The sequence below is a fragment of the Prionailurus viverrinus genome, chromosome X, assembly GCF_022837055.1.
Source record: "Prionailurus viverrinus isolate Anna chromosome X, UM_Priviv_1.0, whole genome shotgun sequence".
Lineage (NCBI taxonomy): Eukaryota > Metazoa > Chordata > Mammalia > Carnivora > Felidae > Prionailurus > Prionailurus viverrinus.
The window spans coordinates 84263179-84285230 of record NC_062579.1 but is presented as its reverse complement, the minus strand read 5'-3'; the positions used below and the strand labels follow the sequence as shown (position 1 = coordinate 84285230).

General features: G+C 41.5%; 1 protein-coding gene across 1 annotated transcript in view; it reads left to right on the top strand.

The window, feature by feature from the left end:
- DCX (doublecortin) overlaps positions 1-22052 on the top strand; it is a 97678-nt gene that overhangs the window by 9091 nt on the left and 66535 nt on the right. The window contains exon 3 of the mRNA XM_047843281.1: positions 486-826. Within this exon, the coding sequence (XP_047699237.1) occupies positions 486-826 (341 nt within the window). The remainder of the gene's footprint in view (positions 1-485; positions 827-22052) is intronic.

Sequence of the window (22052 nt, the reverse complement as noted above, 5' to 3'; positions counted from 1 at the left end):
TATAACCATGGAATGTGGCTATGAGTCCAGAAATAGGACAGGAACATTAAGAAATAGAAACATGTTAAAAACACTCCAGTAATGCCCCCGAATATCAACAAACATCCTAGAAATTAACATAAACACTTCAATTGCAATAAAATCGTATCAAACTCTACACTCTGGATGGAAACAAACATACTAGAAATGAACATAAACATTTCAATTGCAATAGAACCGCATCAAGCGAGAGAACCCTGCTTGTTAGATTATACTTAGATGTATGGGTTCATTGTCCTTAAAACCCTTAGCTTTATAGGATTTTTCAGCTCTTGAATTTGAATGATCCAAGTTTTAGAGAGACAGCCCAGTAAGAAATTGTGCCTACAGTTGGCTACTATCACCGTATCTCCAAAAGCCCTACTCCAAGGTCAATGTGCATTAGTTTGGTTAGAATGGTCCACATATTGGCTGTTGAACTAATCACCACTTATTTCTTCCCTTAGGGGAAAGCTATGTTTGCTCCTCAGACAACTTCTTTAAAAAGGTGGAGTACACCAAGAATGTCAATCCCAACTGGTCTGTCAATGTGAAGACATCCGCCAATATGAAAGCCCCCCAATCCCTGGCTAGCAGCAACAGTGCCCAGGCCAGAGAGAACAAGGACTTTGTGCGCCCCAAACTGGTGACCATCATTCGCAGCGGGGTGAAGCCTCGGAAGGCTGTGCGTGTGCTTCTGAACAAGAAGACAGCCCACTCTTTTGAGCAAGTCCTCACTGACATCACCGAAGCCATCAAGCTGGAGACCGGGGTTGTCAAAAAACTCTACACTCTGGATGGAAAACAGGTAGGTACTTTTTTTTTTTTTTAAAGTACTCTTCTTCTCAGTTGTTCTAAATGCCTGGATGACCATTCTGCACCTCAGGCATCATTTCTGGTTGGGGTCTCTTCCTCCGCCTCCCATCATCCCTACCTGATATTTCGGGTATCATTTGGAAGAAAGGTCTTTTCAGCAGACAAAACATTGGACTAGAAATCTGAGGCTATGAAATTCAATCTGCTTCTGTCTCATCAAGTAGGATGGTCACTTAGCCTCAGCTTTCTTATCTGCTGAGTAAAGGACCTAGAACCTAGATCCTACACGTTCTTATAAATCTGAATGTGGCTATCACGTGATGCAACCTTGATCACTCAATGTGTATGCCTAGAAATGAGATTTGCCGGCTCATTTCTTCTTAGATGGCCTTAGGTTGGTATTCAGCATCCATTGTGGTGAAAAGAGGTTGAAGTAGCCCTCATGTTCTGTGAAAGGACTCGGATACAGGGGAAGCACTGAAGTCTCTGGTTCCTTGTCTTTGCCTCACACTAGACCACATTTTTCCTTTTTCCCTTTTCTGTGTGACATGGCTGTCTTAATTTGGTTCCACTGATGGTTTTGTGTGAGAAAGGGACTATTTCAGGATCCTAAAATTAGCCCAAGAAAGATGCTGCCATCTGTTCCTCTCCAAATCAGGTTCTTCATGTCATTGGTTATGCTACTAAAGTGCCACCTATATTAATATCTGGGAAAGAATGCAGCCAGGCGTCTCCATCAGACAGATGCACCATTCTCTTGAGCATAGGGAGCTGTAAATGTGTGACAAAATATGTTCCAAGAGAATTGGAACAGTGGCTGGTTCTGTTAGCTCTAAAGAGAATCCTGGTCCCCCACGAGAGAAGACAACTGCGGATTATTATTGGTCCGTACTCTCTACCTTCTTAAAATACCTTTGGTGTGTACGCAATTATATAGATTCTGAAGAAGCAGATTCACTCTCCATCAGAATGACTGATGAGTGTTCAAATGCAGAACTGTGTCTCCTCCCATGATTTCTGACATATACTGAATGCTGCAAGAGTTTAAATCTCTGGTAAAACTCAAACTCACATATTTGGGAATGTTTCTAAATTTGTGACTTTTACATGTTCCTCATTCTGTGATCTGAGTGATGCCTGGACGCATTGGTTGAATGTGATTTGTGTTTGTTGCACCAAAGCAACGAATTTACCTGCCATGGGAAAAGTCCCAACTCCAAGCATCTCTTAAAGAGGATCTCTTTCCTGAGGACCAAGTACATAATAAACAGGAGCTTCCCAGGAGCAGGCGGAATCATTGGACACCTCATCTTGGGGAAATAGAAGCCAGGGGTTTTAGGATCATTGGATCTTAGTGTTGACAGTGAACTTAGAAGCCATGACATTTAATCTCCCACCTATGGCAAGGATATACTCTGCAAGCATTTCAATTTCATAAGACAGCCTATCCCACTGTTGAAAACCTGTGATTTTTAGAAAGATTTTCCTTATATCGGGCATTAAGTCCACATCTCTATACCTTCAGCCTCTTGGAGTAACGTGTGACAAATACAAATCAAGGACTTAAGACTGAGATTCAGAAGACCTGGTTTTTATTGTAATATTGCAACTCACTATGTGACCCTTGGGCTAATCACTTAACTTTCCGAAGCCTCCCACTTCTCTATACAAGGGGGCTGATGACACCTGCCCTACCCATGCTCACAGAATTCACCTGAAGATCAAAAGAAATAATGGATACGAAAGCACTTTGTAAATTAAAACACAAGATGTAAATATGTATGCATACGATTCGCCATTAAACCAGGTATGTCAATTGCTAGACAATTTAGATATATATCTACAAATGTTAGTTCCTTTCCCTCTACTTTCCCTCCATCATTCTTAGCACAAATTCTCAGCATTTTATGGAGCTATACCACACCTTGGCATTCTGTGGTTGCTCTTAGTGGTAAATAAAGCCACACCTCCACCTCCTACGTGAGCAGGCTCCAAACCTGTGATGGGTGGATTTTCATCCTACAGCAGGCCACACAGAACAGCAAGCTTTCTCCAACTCCTTCAAGCATTGGCTCCCATTTCTTTGGGGAACACAGTACAAAATGTTAGTGTATGATATAGTGTGTGTCCCGAAACATCAGGAGCAGTGCTCAAGGGAATAGGACAAAGCTTTGTCAGACATCAGTACCTCTGAATACAGTTTCTTCTCCTTAAAATGTCTCTTTCTGCCTGCTTGGACCCCTGAGGGTTGTCTTTTAAGGCCTGTTTCAAATATCATATTATCCCTGAAAACTTCTCTGTCTTCAGGTTCTTGCACCCCTGTGCAAGGTTAAAGCAATCTTAACCTTTTTTTTTTTAATTCTCAGTTCTGATACATTGTGGAATGTCTATAAATGTTTGTTGATTGAACAGACTGACATAAAGCTATTCTAACTTGGCCTAGGTAGATGTTATGAGATGTTCTGAGAAGCCCTCTGCATTCAGTGCCCCAAACACCATCTTTAGGTCTGTCAGAAAAGATAGGAGGCTTCCAAAGGAGTGTGTATTCCCCCTGGGGAGCTCCTATTTGTTACTTACATGGAAGTCATGGCAAGTCATGGCAAGTTAAGGCAACATTTCCCAAAGTATATTCTAAAAACCGTCCCCATCTCCTGCTCCCCAGCAGCTTTTCATAAAAGGGTTCTGTGGTCAAATAGTGTTGTGAAATGTTGCAAATTATAAGCCCTTCTTAGAGATTCATGGTGCTCATTGGCACATTAAATGTTCTGAGAAGTCCTGCAGAAAGGAAACCAATTTAATTAAGACCCACGATTTCCCCAATTTTATTTAACCACAAACACTTTTTTTTTTATGGGATATACATGTATATATTCTGAAGAGCACACTAGGAAATGCTGTTTACAGAAGATGCTGAATGATTAGGAACTAACTACCCTAACCTCACTGGTTAGATTGGTATGCATGGGGTAACCCACAAATCAAACATTGTTGTGCGGTTACAGAAAGGACATTAAATAACAAAATTTGGGGGTGCAGGGACAAACCTACTAATTACAAAATAGGTGCTGAGTATACTGAAAGTTAGCCAAACTCAAAATCTTGGAGCCCAGCCCATTCCCCAATTCTGGTGATGACAACTCTAATGTTAACACCTGTCAGTCACTTTGATTACTGGTGGGTATTCTTACTGCTTGGGAATATGATCTTCCTCAATGCAGGCTGAAGGCACATGTGTTGCAATGGTTTGGACGCGCTTGGATATTCCATGTCTGTCTTTGCCTAAATGTGGCACTAGGCAGAAAGGACAACGTATGGTCAAGGCTATTTGTTATGGAACATTTTAATCATGAAATCAAGGCCATCACTTGGATTTGGTCTTGCTTCAACTGGATCTCAGACTGACAAAAAATCACGTGGTTTTCTCCCCCTTTGTTTGAATAATGATCAGTTAAAACAGCCCAGTTGATTATTCCAGATTTATTGTTGCTTCTGCTCTTCTGTGTACAGTTTGATTGATTGGCTTATGCTGATTGACAAGAAATCTACGGACATGGCTGTCATCTCTTTCTCTCTGTTTTTATTTTGGATGGCTTTTGGAGCCCTTGGTCTTTTTAGGACTTATGTTTTTCCAGTATAGAAGACAGATTTCCTGACTCATTGCCCCTGACATATTTGTGGTCTGTGTAGACAGAGGAACTAACCATCATCAGTACAAAGGGGTCCCAACTTATTCCTCACCTCAATAAGAAGTTGCTAATGAAATGAGGAGTTGGCAGGGCCCTTGCTAATCTCATGGGCTATAATGGATTTCTAGGAGGTCAGGGAAAATATGAAGGGTTAGATGATGATGCATATTAGTTAACTCCCAGATGAGATTGTTTTTTGTTTTTTTTTTTTGATTCTTTGGCAGCTGGAGTGGTTTTTGCAGTGTGTTGACAAAATTATCCAAATATTAATTTTCATGGTCAAGCCACACACTTATGCTTAAAGATCATGGATGTGTAAAAACTAGAACCCAAATTTCTGGTTCACTTGGTGGTAGTACTAGCTCAGTAACCTAGTCTTAAATTCATTTGTTTTAAACATTGTATTTATTTATTTACTGAGAGAGGGAACGAGGGGCAGAGGAAGAGCGAGAGAAAGAATCTTAAGCAGGTTCCGTGTCCATCACCGGGCCCAAAGCAGGACTATATCTCACAACCGTTGAGTCATGACTTGAGCTGAAATCAAGAGTTGAACGCTTAACCGATTGAGCCACCCAGCACCCCCCAGCCTTACATTCATTTCTGTAAAGCATAGAGCATGGTGCTTCCATTGGAGATGCAGAGCTTTAATAATAGACTTCTAGCTTTTTGGCATCTTAAACAGGGGTGCAGCTGGTTCTCACACCATCCATATTCATGCTGCACTTATTGGCATCTCTGGTCTCAGTTTTGTCCACATGCAGGGTCTGTGCAGTCAAAGATTTATCACTGCCTCAAGACACGTGCCTAAGGGCTAAGTATGCCCTTTAGTATTTGTGTTACCTTTGTTAGGCCCATTTTCAATTGGGTGAATTTATTTTATGTCTCTATATCTTTCTAGTACCAACTACTTGGACCAGAATTTTAGGTCTCAGAAAAATAACATGAAAGGGTTTTAGGCTGATTCCAAGGTGACCCATAGTCTTGGAAGCTAGAACAGGAGTTTTAATACATGTTTTGAACCATAAGATGATGAAATAGGAAAATGAGAGCACAGAGGATGTTTGAATGACTGTTAAGTATTCCAGAAAAAACTTGTTCCGTCTTGCTATACTAAGTAACTGGGTGCTGCAGGCACAAAGGGAATCACGGGAAACACAGGAAGACAAGGTGGATTTAACCTTGAAAATGTTGAGTGCATTTCCCAAGGTGAATGTGTTCTTACTTTGCCTGTGTAGCCAGGTTTTCTCTCCCCCGCCCCCATCATCTCTGCCCCCTCCAGCCACATCTGGTCTTACTTATATTCCTTGGCCTCCAGTTCTCCCAGAGCCAACCTCTCTTTCCTCCTAGTGTTATGACCCTTTCAGTCAACATTTGGCTCAATAGAAAAAGCCACGTGGCCGTAAGTTATGCCCCAAGAGGGAGGTCATTTATCATTGACCTTCTCTTGAGCAAATCAAAGCTGGAAAGGTGATGTTTGTATTACCAAAAGATCCCCCTCCCCAATCTTCCACAGATTCAATTCCTGGAGACAGGCTTTGAGAGGATTGGCTTGGGCATGAAGTGGAAAAGATCAAAGATAGGAAGCCAGGCTCTGTGAAAGGAGACGGTTTGCAGACTACCTTGCCATTTGTAATGGCCTTCAAGATGCCTCACACTGAAGTAGATTTTGTACTTTAAAAGAAGGCATATGATGGAGGTAGCCAAACATCAAATATACTGTCCATCTGGAAAGAAAGGACAAAGCATAGGTTGGCAATTGGTTATTTCTTCAGTAATTTATCCTCTTAGAGTTGTATTGTTGAAAAGATGCTCTTGGCTCTGAGCAATGATGGAGGTGGGGCCTGGCCATTTCAATCAAAAGCTTTGGCATAGTATTCCAGTCTTCCACACCAACTAGTCTGTCAATATCCAACATTCAGCATATAGAAGGAGCCCTAAACTGGGATTCAGAGACCTGAGTTCTAGTATCCACTCTATTCTCCACTGTGTGACATGGGGCCAATCATATCTCTTCTCCGGGCCTTAGGTTTTGAGATAAGTACTTGACCTTCAAGAGTACTTCTAGCTCTCTGATAACAGAGTATTCATCTCACAGTGTGGTTTCTGTCTAGATATTTTTCACCAAGCCACTACTCTTTTCAATGTCCTTCCACTCTCTGTGCTCCCACAATCTCCAATGTAATGTACTCACCTTGGTGGAGATGTTGTTTTCTAGGATGGTCCCTATGGTATTTGCACAGTTCTTCTATTCAGAAGATCTGAATATAAAAGATCTTACAATTTCTGTGATGGCATTACTAAAGAATATTTTTGAGCTTATAATTTTGATTTGACCTCTTTTTCTCTCCAACGGATGATATGAGGAGTAGAGGGTGGAGGAATCATAAAACAAAACAAGATAAAAGCCAGCTTGCTAAAATTGTGACAGGTGTTTGACAGTGTCATTATTAAGGTGTCTCCACCACAGTGGTGCTATTTTCAATGCTGGGAAGGATCATTGCCAACATGGGGTTTGATCTGGGGATGCGGACTATTCCATTACCGGCCATTGAAGTAACTGGCCTCTTGACCTTCACTCTTTATTTTCATCTTTCTCATTGTCAGTCCCTCAAAAGGGCAAGAAAAGCATTGCCCCCAAATACAGATTTTAAAATACCCTTACTGAGATATAATTCCCATATCATACAGTTCACCTATCTTAAGTGTACAATCCAATGGCTTTTAGCATATTCACAGAGTTCTGCATCCATCACCACAATCAATTTTAGAACAGTTTCATCACCACACACACACACACACACACACACACGTACTACGCCCCGTAGACATCATGCTCCAATCCCCAGTCATCCCATCCCTAGACAATCTCTTATCTACTTTCTATCTCTACAGATTTGCCCATTCAGGACATTTAATGTAAATGCAATCATACAATTATGTGATTTATTGTGGCTTATTTCTTCACATGGTTTCAAGGATGATCATTTTGTAGCATAGCAATACTTCATTCCTTGTTATGGCTGAATAATAATCCATTGTAGAAATATATCTCAGGGAGCCTGGGTGGCTCAGTCAGTTGAGCGTCCGGCTTCGGCTCAGGTCATGATCTCACAGTTTGTGGGTTCGAGCCCCGCATCGGGCTCTGTGCTGACAGCTCAGAGCCTGGAGCCTGCTTCGAATTCTGTGTCTCCCTCTCTCTCTGCTCCTCCCCGACTCATGCTCTCTCTCTCTCTCTCTTTCAAAAAAAAAAAAATAAAAACACTAAAAACATTTTTTTTTTAAAAAGGAAATATATCTCATTTTATTTACTAATTCTTAGTTGACGGCTATTTGGTTGTTTCCACCTTTTGGCTATTATGAATAATGCCGCTATGAACATTCATGTTCAGATTTTTATGTGGCCCTCATTTATCTTGGGGAAATACCTGGGAGTGTTACTGCTGGGTTACGTGTTCAAATTTTTAAGAAACTGCCAAAATGTTTTCTAAAGTAGCATCACCATTTTTCATGCCTATCAGCAATGTAGGATGAGAATTCCAGTTCCTCCACATGCTGTTAACACTGGTTATCAACTACCTTTTTATTAGGGTCATCCTAGTGGGTGTGAAGTAGTATCTCATTGTGGTTTTCATTTGAATTTCCCTAAGAACTAATGATATCAAATATTTTTTCACATGCTTATTGAACATTTGTATATCTTCTTTGGAAAAAATGTTTGTCTAGATCCTTTGCCCATTTTTAAGTGGAGTTCTGTTTTCATATTATTGAGTTATAAGAGTTCTTTATATATTCTGGATACAAGTCCTTTATACATATGTCATTTGCAAATGTTTTCTCCCAGTCTATAACATATCTTTTAATATTTTAATGACTATCTTAACTTTTCAAGGACATTGTTCTCATTCTGATGAAGTCTAATTTATGAATTTTTCTTTTTTTAAATGTTTGTTTATTTTTTTGAGAGAGAGAGAGACAGAGCACAAGCAGGGGAGGGGCAGAGAGAGAGGGAGACAGAATCTGAAGCAGGCTCCAGGCTCTGAGCTGTCAGCACAGAGCCTGATGTGGGGCTTTAACTCACGGACCCTGAGATCATGACCTGAGTCGAAGTTGGATGCTTAACTGACTGAGCCACCCAGGCGTCCCTATTAATTTTTCTTTAATGCAGTATGCACTGGTATCCTATCTAATAACACTTTGTGTAACATAAGGGCCTCAAAATTTTCTCCCATGTTTTCTTCTAAAAATTTTATAGTTTTATCTCTTATATTTAAGTATCTGATCCATTTTACGTTCAGTTTTGTATATGATGTAAGGTAAGGATCAAGGTTCTTTTTCGTTGTGTGTGTTGGGGGACATATATACCTAATTTTCTCAGCAGCATTTGTTGAAAAGATAAGACAGTTTTTTAAATTTGATTTTATGTTTTTATTTTTAAAAAAAATTTTAAAGTTTGTTTATTTATTTATTTATTTATTTATTCAACGTTTATTCATTTTTGGGACAGAGAGAGACAGAGCATGAACGGGGGAGGGGCAGAGAGAGAGGGAGACACAGAATCGGAAACAGGCTCCAGGCTCTGAGCCATCAGCCCAGAGCCCGACGCGGGGCTCGAACTCACGGACCGTGAGATCGTGACCTGGCTGAAGTCGGACGCTTAACCGACTGCGCCACCCAGGCGCCCCAAAGTTTGTTTATTTTTGAAGGTGGTGAGGGGGCAGAGAGAGAGGGAGACACAGAATCCAAAGCAGGCTTCAGGCTCTGAGCTGTTAGCACAGAGCCTGATGCGGGGCTCGAACCCACGAACTGTAAGATTGTGACCTGAGCTGAATTTACACTTAACAGACTGAGCCACCCAGGCACCCTTAAATTTGAATTTAATATGACACCTAGAAATAGCAGTGGCCCATATCCTCATATTTGGGGGTACCCTGGCATCAAAAGTTATCAGTGAAATACTCTGAAGTTTTCTAGAACTTCCAAGAACCGTGGGTATAAACTAACATAATGGAAGTTTCTCCTATATAGATGTTCTGAAATACTCCAAGGCCACTGCCATAGCAATGGGACAGGCTAAGGCTCATTAAGTAGAAAAAAACCAAGAGGACTTGATAAAAGAAGTTAAAAGGAACCATTGTTCCTTGGTAGTGTTCACCGCCATGCTACTGACTACTGACGTTCTCATCCAAGACCCATCCAAATGTGCTTGTCCCATGTCCTATTTCTTTAGAGTGGTACTAAGCAGGATTGGAGCAGAGAATGTAGGGGAAGGCCCTGAATTGCTTGGGTTACTTTTTTTCAGTAATAGCTTAATTGAGATATAATTTACATACTGTATTCTTCACCCATTTGAAGTGTACAATTCAATGATTTTTATATATGTCTATAGATATGTGAAACCACAACCACAGTTAATTTTAAAGCATTTTTATCACCTAAAAAAATCTTGTCCCTTTTAGCTACCACCCCCTACCCCATTCCACCCCTCCCTGCCCCCCCAGCCCTATGTGACCACGAAGCTGTTTTCTATATCATAGATTTTCCTTTTCTGGACATTTAATATAAACAAGTCATACAATGCGTAGTTTTTTTGTGACTGACTTCTTTAATACAACATGTCTTTTGAAGGCTCAGCCATGTTGTAGCATGTATTTTGGACTTCGTTCCTTGTTATGAATGAATAATATCCCATTGTATGAAGATACCACATTTTATTTACCCATTCATTTGTTGATGAATATTTGAGTTGTTTCCATCTTTGGGCTACTATTAATAACGCTGCTATGAACATTTGTGTATAACTGTTTGTGTGGATATATATTTTCATTTTGCTCAAATATATACCTAGTAATAGAATTGTTGGGTGTTGGAGTTTCTCCTGTCCCCTAACTACTAAGCTCATGTTCTTAAAACATGTGCCCCAAGGCATGCTTCAGACAAATTCATTTTTCTTTCTGTGTAGAGATTTGGCCCATAGTTCTTGTCAAAACAATATAGAAGGAAAAATGAAATTCCTTTCACAAGTTTTCTTAAAGCTAGAGTAAATACAAAGAAGCCATTTCCTTTTTCTTTTTATCTTAGTCCCATCCTGGCCCTTCTAATTCTCCAGAATTAAAGATGCTGTCTAAACAGAAGGGACTCTTAGTACAAAGAGTCACAGACTATTCCCAAACCACCAAAGTTACTTAACTTTAAAAAGGTATATCAAAGGCAGGGCACCTGGGTGGCTCAGTTGGTTAAGCATCTGACTTAGGCTCAGGTCATGATCTCGCGGTCTGTGAGTTTGAGCCCCCAGTTGGGCTCTATGCTGACAGCTCAGAGCCTGGAGCCTGCTTCGGATTCTGTGCCTCCCTCTCTCTCTCTGCCCCTCCCCCACTTTCACTCTGTCTCTCTCTCTCAAAAACAAACATTAAAAAGGTATATCAAAGGGGATTTCCAGAATCCCAGTCCATCTATTTTTCCTAGATTTAGAATATTTTTATTCTCAATACGACAAACTCTACCCTTTCCAGGTATTGTGGTATTAGCTCCTGACAAAAGCCAGCTTGGGTGTAGGGAACCGCAGAAGTTCCCTTCTGGGCAGTTTTCTCCCCAGGGGGCATTTGGCAATGTCTAGAGACATTTTTGGTTGTCATGAATGGGGGTGGTGTGCTACTGACAACTAGTTGGTAGGGGCCAGGGATGCTGCTAAGCATCTTACAATGTACAGAACAGCTCTCCACAACAAAGTACTATCTGACCCCAAATGTCAGTAGTGCTATGGTTGAGAAACCCTATGTTACACAATAAAGAACAAGGCAAATGTGGCAGAAGATGAAGCTGAGAGGAAGTCAAGGGCAAGATCCAGGAACAACCTCGTAAATTGTGTTACAGAGCTTGGATGTTATCCTGTAGGGCTAGAAGCCACTGAAGGAATTTAAGCAGGAGAATAATGTACTCAGATGTGCAGTTTGGGTAGGTCACTCTGGTGCTTTGGATTTGAGGAAGACAAGACCAGTAGGTAGGCCAAGTAGGAGGCTGTGTGGTAGAACATGAAGGAGAATAGAAGGATCTAAACCCAGGAAGTAGTAATGGACATAGGAAAAGAGAAAACAGGTTCTGGAAATATTTGGGAGGTAGAAACTAGAGAGCTTCATGATTAATTGAATTTAGGTATATATTCATTTTTTTACTGCTATGTAATAAATTACCAGAAATGTAGTAGCTTAGGACAACATCCATTTATTATCTTGTGGTTCTGTAGGTCAGAGTTAAAGCAGACTTGACTGGGTTCTCTGTTTAGGGTCCCACAAAGCTGAAGTCAAGATGTCAGACAGGCTAAGCTTTTATCTGAAGGTTCTGGGGGTAAATCCAGTTCCAGGATCATTCAAGGTTTTGACAGAATTAATGTCCTTGGATCTATAGGTCTGCAGTCCCCATTTCCTTGCTGATTGTCAGCTGGGAGCCATTTTCAGCTTCTAGAGGCTACTTACATCCTTCTCACATGAGTCTCTCCATCTTCAAGCCAACAAGAGTACGTCAAATCCTTCTCATGCTTAGAATCTCTCTAACTTCCCCTTCTGCCACCAGATCAAACTCTCTGCTTTTAAAGGGGCTCATGTGATTAAACTTCTCCCACCTGGATGATTTTCCCTTTGATTCACCCAAAGTCGACTGATTACTAACCTTAATTACATCTGAAAGTTCTTTTTTGCCATGTAACATAATTATAGGAATGCCATATTCATAGGTTCGTACCACACTCAAGGGGAGGAAATTATACAAAAGCAAGGGTCATTCTTAGAATTCTGCCTAGGGGTGCCTGGGTGGCTCAGTCAGTTAAGCGTCTGACTTTGGCTCAGGTCATGATCTCACAGTTCGTGAGTTCAAGCCCCACGTCAGGCTCTGTGCTGACAGCTCATAGCCTGTAGCCTTTTTTGGATTCTGTGTCTCGCTCCTTCTCTGCCCCTCCACTGCTCATGCTCTTTCTCTCAAAAATAAATGAACATTGAAAAAAAAAAAAGAATTCTGCCTACCAAGAGCAATGGAGAGGAAGGATTTAGGCGACTCTGAAGTTTGCAGCTGAGGTGTATGGGTGAATGATAGGGCCATTCATTGAGGTGGGGAAATCCAGGGTAAGAAGCAGAGTTTAGATATATTGAAGTTGGAATGCCTTGCTACATCTAAGGGGAGTCTCCAGAAAGTCGTGGTATATATGGGTCTAGAACTCAGGAGACAGGTAAAGCTGTTGGTAAGGCTCTAACAAATCAATCCTCATTATAATGTTAGCTCCTATCAGTTTAGAGCACATTTCCCAAACTGTGTTATATGTAATACTAGTCTGATCAAATGTTCTTTGCTCAAATAAGTTTCACAACATTGCATAATATATTCCCCTCTTAGAAGAAAAAAAAAAACTCCAATAAGTTCTCTGTAAAGGAACCTGATTGATTTTGTTTAGTCCAGTGTTCCCCAAACTTGTTTGAACACCAAACCTTTTTTTTTAAAAAATAAAAAAATCAAAAACAATGACCATATGGTAGAATGCACTTTGGGAATCATTGGCCTCTGCCTCAGGTATTTATTTGCATTCTAATTAGAGAATTTTGAAAAGAAAAAAAAACCCTTTAAGGCCCAAAGGAATAATTAAATGGAAAGAAAACAGGCACCATTGCATTTTGACAGGGGTGATAACCTGGGGCAAGAGGGTCTTTGTAGCCAGAGTATTGACAGTCACCACCAAGGTAACACCTATTCATCCACGGTCAAGGTAGGGCTTGAGAGCATTTATCCTGCTACAGACTCTAGAGGGAAAAGGGGAAACTGATCAAAAAAGGAGATTTCTCTAGCAGATGTTTCAAGAGTCCCCCAAAGTTGTAAGAGATTAAGAGACTCCTTTTGATTACAGGCATTGAAGTTGAGCTTCTCTAACCACAGTGGTAAAGAGACAGCAACCTCAGTTCCATTGCCAGGTTTAGAACATTCACGATAGATTTAATCCTATATAAGCCAGCACTCCCCCCACTACCCCACGCTGCAGAGTCTCACTGGAGGAATCAGAGACAGGTTTACTAATTAGACTTCACTGCCATAAGTAGTGCTTTCCATGTATGTGGGCTGCACACTTTCATTTGCACCAAGTTCATGCTTCTCCAGCTGGCAACAATTTGGCAGACCCTAGGGGTCTGAATGGCTCGCCCAGCATGGTAATATCCCTTGAAAGAGGTTTTGGGCCAGAGACCAGTACCTACTGAAGTGTGCATATGCATGCCTGTGCCCCTGTTTCTTTTAAGTATTGACTGTCTCATCTGATGAAGTCGTATATAAATATTTATATGTCGGGACATTTCTGGTCTTACTCACCAGAGACATTATAGCCTTGATAAAAAGCTTCCCTCTGGCAGTCTTTGCCTTCACGGTTTATGTAATATGGCAGTTGATGGGTGAACTTCCTCTTGCTGTTTGCAAAGAGGATGGGGCCTTGCCTTGCTTGGAGTTCCAAGTGTTTGGCTTGTCGTCTGCTGGGAATTGATGTTTGTGCTTTCCCAGGGACTCCCCTGATTAAAACAAGTATGGGTTCTCTAATGGGCCATTCTACCCTTCAGATTTGGGGTCTTCAGGAAGAGTCGATATACTTACAGATGTATTATGACTTTTGTGGGCCCTAGGCACTTTTGCCTTTGTGGACCCCTTCGTCCACTAAATATTAATAATAATAATAATAATTTCCACTGTGTTGGTACAAAGAGGAATACATTAGCATTATATATTTAGACATTTTCTTCAACCCACATGTCTGGTTTTTTTTTTGTTTTTTTTTTTCTGATTTCAAAAGAAATGAAATCATTTTCATGGGCTCAAAAAAGTATGGTGGGCGCTAGGCACCATATCGCCATACCAAATGGATAATCTGCTGTGGATATACTGAGCTGTTTCCTGGACTGGTTGTGAGTTCATGTGAGTTAAGCAGTGAATAAGAATGCTGCGACTGATGGGGCGCCTGGGTGGCTCAATCGGTTAAGCGTCCGACTTCGGTTCAGGTCATGATCTCACGGTTCGTGAGTTCGAGCCCCGCGTTGGGGCTCTGTGCTGACAGCTCAGCCTGGAGCCTGTTTCGGATTCTGGGTCTCCCTCTCTCTCTGCCCCTCCCCAGCTTGCACTCTGTCTCTCTCTCTCTGAGAGAATGCTGTGACTGAGGATTCAGATCAAGAGAGCAGTAGTTACTTAGACCACCCAAACAACAGTTGAGAAGTAGCAAGTAGGACCCTTGTCTTAGTTAGGCTTTAACATATTTTACTCACTGTACAAATCACGATAAAAAGCCATCAGTAGTCAGCATTTCCTCTCGCTTGGTGGACTCAGAGTTGGGAACAGGGGCCTGCTTCCTCAGCATCTTCAAGGAGATACTTCTGGCATTGATGAATGGTGTCATTCATTTCCAGGCTGTCATTTAGCCCGCAGCCCTGCCGAAGGCAGCTGAGTGAAAGGGGTGTGGAAGCTGATTAGCAACGAGATAGATTACTGCAGGCTCATCCAGAGGAATCAGGGTTGGGGCTGGTTTTAATCTAGGTCTATTTTTAGTGGCAGTTAATATAGACACCTCTATCTCAATCCCAACCATAATCTTCTTTAGCAGCAGCCACTCAACCCTGGAATGGGGTTCTGAATGCTACTACTGCTGTTATGTTGACCGCTAAAGAGTCTGTTGGCTAAAGGTCTACCAATAAGCCTCACCTGGAAGTTGGTGGTAGCTTGAATTGGAGATGAACTGAGGCAGAAGGTAAGAATTTAGAGGGGTCCCACTCCTGCCTTCAGATTTTCCTCCAACTGGGGCTAGAGCTAGGACTCAGACTCCAGGGGAAAGAGCTATTTACTGGGCAGGCTTAAACATTCCCAGCAACCCCCCCCCCCCCCAACCACTTGGCTTAGCCGTCCTGGCTCTGGTTCAGTTCACTGAGTGGTATGGCGTTTGGGTCCTCCACAGGGACCTTGCCGAGACCTTGAGGTCAAATTGAGCAATCTCTCTCCCTCCCTTCTTGTCAAGGAAAAAATCTGTTTAAATCAATATGTTTCCATCCCCCAGCTGAATGTGGCTTTCAAGGATGACAGCATCTGCTCCATACTGCCCTTGCCCTTGTCAAGTCCTAGCATGAAGTAGAACAGAATGGTGTGGGGTGGGTGGGTTTGTGTATGTAACACATATGGCATAAATGCAAGGATACAGGCCCTGGAAATCTTCACACAAAGGCAGAACCAGTGGGGATACAAAGCAAGAGTGAAATATAATTGGAAAGAATTAAGGCTGATCAGATTTTGCAGTGTCTAAGAAATTTTGCTTTGGAATACAAAGGAGAACTTGATTTTCCATTACTCATAATACAATAGATCAAGGGTCAACAAATTATGTAGAGGTCTAAAAAACAAGAAGAAAAATATGCAACAGAGACCACTTGGGATCACAAAGCCCAATATATTTATCATATGGCCTGTGTTAGCCAATGTTCTTCAGAGAAACAGAAGCCAAAAGATTATCTATCTATCATCTATCATCTATCTATCTATCTATCTATCATCTATAAAGAGATTTGTTTTAAGGAATTGGTCCAGGCTATTGTGGGGGCTGGAAAATCTGAAACATGCAGGCAGACTGGTAGGCAAGAGACCTAGTGAACAGTTAATCTTTCAGTCTGGAGTATGAACTCATGACCCTTTATAGAAAATGTTTGCCAACTCCTTGGAATAATGGAAAGACTAGAGGAAGGAATAATTGAAAAGACCTTTGGGAAAGGGACCTGGAGACTCTTGCTCTGCCACTAAATATCTAAGTAATCTAGAGTAACCCACTGCCATGGTTTTTTACATGCCAGTAAATCACTGGATCATGGTTTCTACTTTTGTAGAGTAGATTACTCCAAGAGTTTCTCCCACAAAGCAAACATTGTTTGTGCTTTAGTTCTTTCTATTTGTAAAGTTCTGTGATTCCATAACTCAAATCTGGAAGATCCTAAATAAGCTAGCTTCAACTGGTTCCTGTTGATGTCTAGAAATGACTCCACACTGGCAAGAATCCCGGATATCAGTACCTTTTAATTATAACATACAGAATAAACAAAATGCCAAATCCTTACAATTTATCAGTAGTTCTCTTAATAGTAGTTTCTCTTAAGGATGACTGACTGTGACAGTTCTCTATAATCACTGGAGACACATCTGTTACTGGTATCGTACAAGGCACCTTGGGTACTCTAAATAAGTACCAGAAAAACAGTATCTAGTCTTGAGATGCTTGTAATCTAGTTAGGAAGACATATTCCATACCTAGAATAAAGCCTTTTTTAAAAGTTTATTTATTTTGAGGGAGAGAGGGAGAGAGAGTGTTTGCAGGGGAGGGGCAGAGAGAGAGGAAGAGAGCAAGAATCCCCCGCAGGCTCCATGGGGAGCCTCAAGTTCACGAACTGTGAGATCATGACCTGAGCCCAAATCAAGGGTCAGATGCTTCACCATCTGAGCCACCCAGGTGCCTCGTTATACTTAGAATAAAGTCTTAGATCTTGTATGGCAACATACAAGCAACTGTTGGGGGTAGAGGCATCGTCTTTTTCATGGATGTATCCTCAGGACCTAGAACGGTGCCTAGAACATGGTATGTGCCCAATACATATGTTGAATGAATGAATGAATGGAGGATGGCTTAGTGAGTAGTAGGTACTAAAGGAAGACATGCTTACTTAGATCAGGGCCATGTGGATGCTAATTAGGAAAGGTCTTCTAATGGGGGAGAGGATAGAATGAATTCAACAGAGGAAGCCTAATGGCTCAAGAGGTGATATTTCTGAAATGCTGGATTTCTATACATAAAGATACACAGGGCAGAGCCAGGGTTAAGGATCATATAGGTTTGGGACATTAAGCAAACTAAAAGCAGCCTAAAACAGAGGTCTGAGCGTTGAAGTAGAAAGACATAGGCTCTATCTACCAGTCATTCAACATTTCTGTGCCTCAGTTCCCTCATCTGTAAAGTGAAGATGTCATCTAGACCCAGAATGGCAGACATGGAAGAGACCGGAGACCTCATTTGGTCTGATGAGTTTCAGTCCTGGCTCCCCATTAGACACACTTGGGAAACTTTCACAGGGCCCAGTTCTCAGGCCTGGTCCCACACCAACGACATGAAAAGCTCTAGAAGTGGGCCCAGGCATCCATATCAGTATTTTTTAAATCTCCCCAGGCAAGTCAATATTCAGCCAAGGTTGAAAACCATTGTTCTAGTCAGACCCTTTCATTTTATAGACAGATAAACTGAGGCCCAGAGTGGGTTAAGGAACTTTGTTCAACCTACCTCATAAGACCGTTAGAAGGGTAATATTAGATCATAAAATTATACAGCTGAAGGGACCTTAGGTATCAAAATATGTGTGGAAGTGTTCTGTATAATGCAAAACATGCTTCACGTGTAAGAGATTATCATACCAACAGAACCAGAAAGTATTCATTGGCAACCAGGCAAAATATCCTCCTCATCATTAAACTACACTAGATGAAGAATTGATGAAACTTGCATTCTTTTTTATGTTCCAGGTCTTCCTGAGTCAGCCGATGAGTAAATGTTCCCTTCCAAAAGTTAGGATATGGATTATTGGATTGAATTCTTAGTAAATAAAGATGGCTTACATTGCCCTAAAAATTCACATTTTTTTAAGAAGAAACATAAGCATTTTGGAAATGTAGGAGGACATGAAACCATAGCAGGAAGCATTGTTTAGCACAGTTCTAGCATATTTCTAGCCTCCATTATCTGTTTGGGGCATGGTCATGCCTGGAGGCAGAGGGGTGAGGTCTGGAAATGTTAGTGTGGTGTCAGGCATTTTTGCTCAGAAGGGCCTTCACTTGCTCCTGGCTCGAGAGACTTTGGCTTGCATTGAGCTTGAAGATGCTTCACTTTGCAGCGGATGAAAAGCCAAGGTAATTCTCATTCAGGATACATTTCCCCATTTCTACCCTTTCCCTATTTAATCAGATTCACTCTTTGGAATTGGTCCTTCCAAACAAGACTGGGAGGTTGGGTGTAAAGGGCATTTTCTAGTTCCCCCATTTAGCCCCTGTTTTTTTTTTAAAGTTTATTTATTTATTTTGAGAGAGAGAGAGAGAGGAGAGAGAGAGAAAGTGGACACAAGCTGGGGAGGGGCAGAGAGAGAGAGAGAGAGAGAGAGAATCCCAAGCAGACTCTTCACTGTCAGCACCGAGCCTGATGTGGGGCTCGATCTCAAGAACCATGAGATCATGACCTGAGCCAAAATCAAGAGTCAGATGCTTAACTGAATGAGCTACCCAGATGCCCCTAGCCCCTGTTTTTGAGATATATTTATTTTTTGTCTGAGAGACTATTTGTTCAATTATTTCCTGAGAAAAAAAGTGATAAAAATGTAAGATTTTTTTTTGTTTGTTTTTGTTATTTTTTTTACTCAGGCCCACTGCCTACTGCTTTTGTGAGGCTTTCTGGACTACTCCAATTCACATGCCTTGTTTCAATATTTATTATACGGAGAATGCCAGAGACCTTATCGTTCATTGTTTTGTAATTATTTTAATATGTGTGAGGTCTATCTCCCCAGTAGATCCTGGCTTGCACTCCCTTTATCTTTCAGCCTACCCCAGTATTTAGAATATTATTCTTCCCCAAATCAATGCTTGAGCCACATATCTGAGCAACTACCCGTTGCTGAAGGCCCTTCAGAATCTCGGTAGAATGCTTCTCTGCTGGGGTCATTTACCACTCAGGGAAATCGCTGTGTGTGTATGTGTGGGGTGGGGGTTGGGTAAGATGTGGGCGTGTGGGTAGGGAAGGGGGGAGAGTTGTGATAAAAATATGTCAGTATAGGGACGCCTGGGTGGCTCAGTCGGTTAAGTGTCCAACTTCAGCTCACGTCATGATCTCGTCGTTTATGGGTTCGAGCCCTGCGTCAGGCTCCGTGCTGACAGCTAGGAACCTGGAGCCTGCTTCGAATTCTGTGTCTTCCTCTCTCTCTACTCCTCACCCCCCCTCAAATAAACATTAATTTTTTTTTGTAAAAAAATATGTTCAGATATCACTAGTCCAGAGCAATGTTTCTCAAAATTGGCTATGCATCAGAATCATCTGGGAACTGGAATTTCCAGAGGAGGTGCCCTAGACTATGTATTTTGAAGCTCCTCCAAATGATTCTGATGAGCACCCAGGTCAGGAAGCCACTGGGGCTCGTTGTTCTCTGGTGCTCCTCAAACTTTAATTTCTGCAAGATTTTGCATTTTGCGTTTCTAACAAGTTCCCAAGTGGTTCTCATGCTGACTGGTCAGAAGACTGAACAAAGCTGTAAGGTAGTGGTTCTCAGCAAGTGGTCCCTGGGCCAGCAATATCAGCATCACCTGGGAACTTTTACATGTGCACTTCATGCTGTTAGAAGTATTTTTTGTGCTTCTATTATCTGGGTTTTTTTTTGTAAGTCTTTTTTCTCAAAGTTTATTTATTTTGAGAGAGAGAGTGTGTGGTGGGGTTGGGGGCCTGATGCAGGGCTCGAACTCATGAACCCTGAGATCATGACCTGAGCCAAAATCTGGAGTCGGACGCCTCACTGATTGATCCACCCAGGCGCCCCTCTATTATTCATGTTAATTGTCACACCAGCCCTGTGAGATAGCCCAGCTGGATGTGACTGTCTCTGCTTGACGGATGTAGAGTCTGGTACTCAGTGAAGTGAAGGGACTCACCCAAGGTCGTAGAGCTCATCAAGGGCAGAGGCGTGATTAGAATCCAGATCTCTTCACTCCCAGGTCAATGCTCTTTCCCCCATTCCATGCTGACTGATCAAGTAAAAGTCCTTTCAGATATTCATTCACTCCATGCTAATGAGGTTACTGCAAGCACAGATGTGAAACAAACTGAAGCCGTCTTTGAAAATCTTAAACAGAGCACTGGGTGTTGTATGGAAACCAATATGACAATAAATTTCATAAATAAAATAAAATAAAATAAAATAAAAAAGACTTTAAAAAAAAAAAAAAAGAAAATCTTAAACCTGTCCGGCTTTCACTCATCTGAGTTAAAACATATGGCCACTGTCAGAGAAACATAGCTGAACTCCTCTGTTTGGAATTTTTATATATCAGGAGCCTTATCAACTGCTGGCAGGCAGTTGGATTACATGTACATTTCAGATATCAAAGGCCCGTATTAGAGGGCTACATTAGGAAACCAGAATAATACTCTTGCACCCTCAAAAGCCCCTTAGAATGGATTATACATAAGAACTCCTATCTTTGAATGCAAGCTGAAACTGGAGGCCTCCTCCCCTCTTGTTGAATTTTGGGTTTTGGACACTTGGCCTAATTTTCAGGGTTAAGTAGATGCTGGGGAAGTTTCAGCTTTGGACAACCACAGTTACTAGGACTTACATCTAAACATAGACACTTGCTATTTGCAAGTAAATACTTGAGCATGAAATATTTTGCTTGAACAGACAAAATGAAAGGATAAAATATGCTTGTTTTCCAAAGAAGATGTTTGCAAAATATGTTCTGGATAGAGTCGTCTTCTTTATACAATAGGCAGAACAAATGGCTGCCTGCTGGTGTCTTGAGGGCTGTACCTCATTCTTCCATGCTACCTTCCTGAACACTCCCATGAAAACCTTACTAAACGGATGGGGTTTCTCTTTTGGGGTGACAAGAATGTTTTAAAATTGATGTGGTGATAGTTGTGCAACTCTGAATATTCTAAAAACCCAATGCATGGGTTGGAACACTTTAAATAGATGAATTATAGGATACGTGAGTTATACCTACATAAAGCTGTTATTTTTTAAAGTTTCTATTTTAAGATATTCGGATTCAGTAATATAGTTCATGTGTGAATTACAGTGTGTGCCTATCTACTAAGAAATTATGTATCACAGTTTGCAATGCTTCCTTGTTTTAAATTTTATTTTTTCCATTTTTAAAAAATGTTTCTTTATTTTTGAGAGAGAGGGATAGAGAGAGAGTGCGGGGGAGGGGAAGAGAAAGAGGGGGGCAGAAAATCAGAGGTGGGTTCTGCGCTGACAGCAGAGAGCTTGACACAGGACTTGAACTCACAAACTGTGACATCATGACCTGAGCCAAAGTCGGGCGCTTAACCGACTGAGCCACCCAGGTACGCCCTTGTTTTAAATGTTAAACCCAAAACCTCCAAGTGGTCACATGGAATAATAGGACTGAAGGAAACATATTAAACAGGGACCAGATATCAGAGATAGGAGACATCAGAAGATTTTCTCCTGCTTGTGAAGAAGAAGTAAACTTGCCATGTGAATGTACCCGTGAGTGGGTAGCTTCTAGGAACTGGGAGTGGCCCTTGGCTGACGGTCAGCAAGAAAACAAGGACCTCATTCTTGTAAGGAACTGAATTCTGATGACAACCTGAATGAGCTTGGAAGGGAACCCTAAGCCCACGTGGGAACTGCAATACGGCTGATAGCTCGACGGTGGGCCGTGTGTAACTCTGAGCAGAGGACCCAGTGAAGTTGCGTGGGAACTCCACATCCC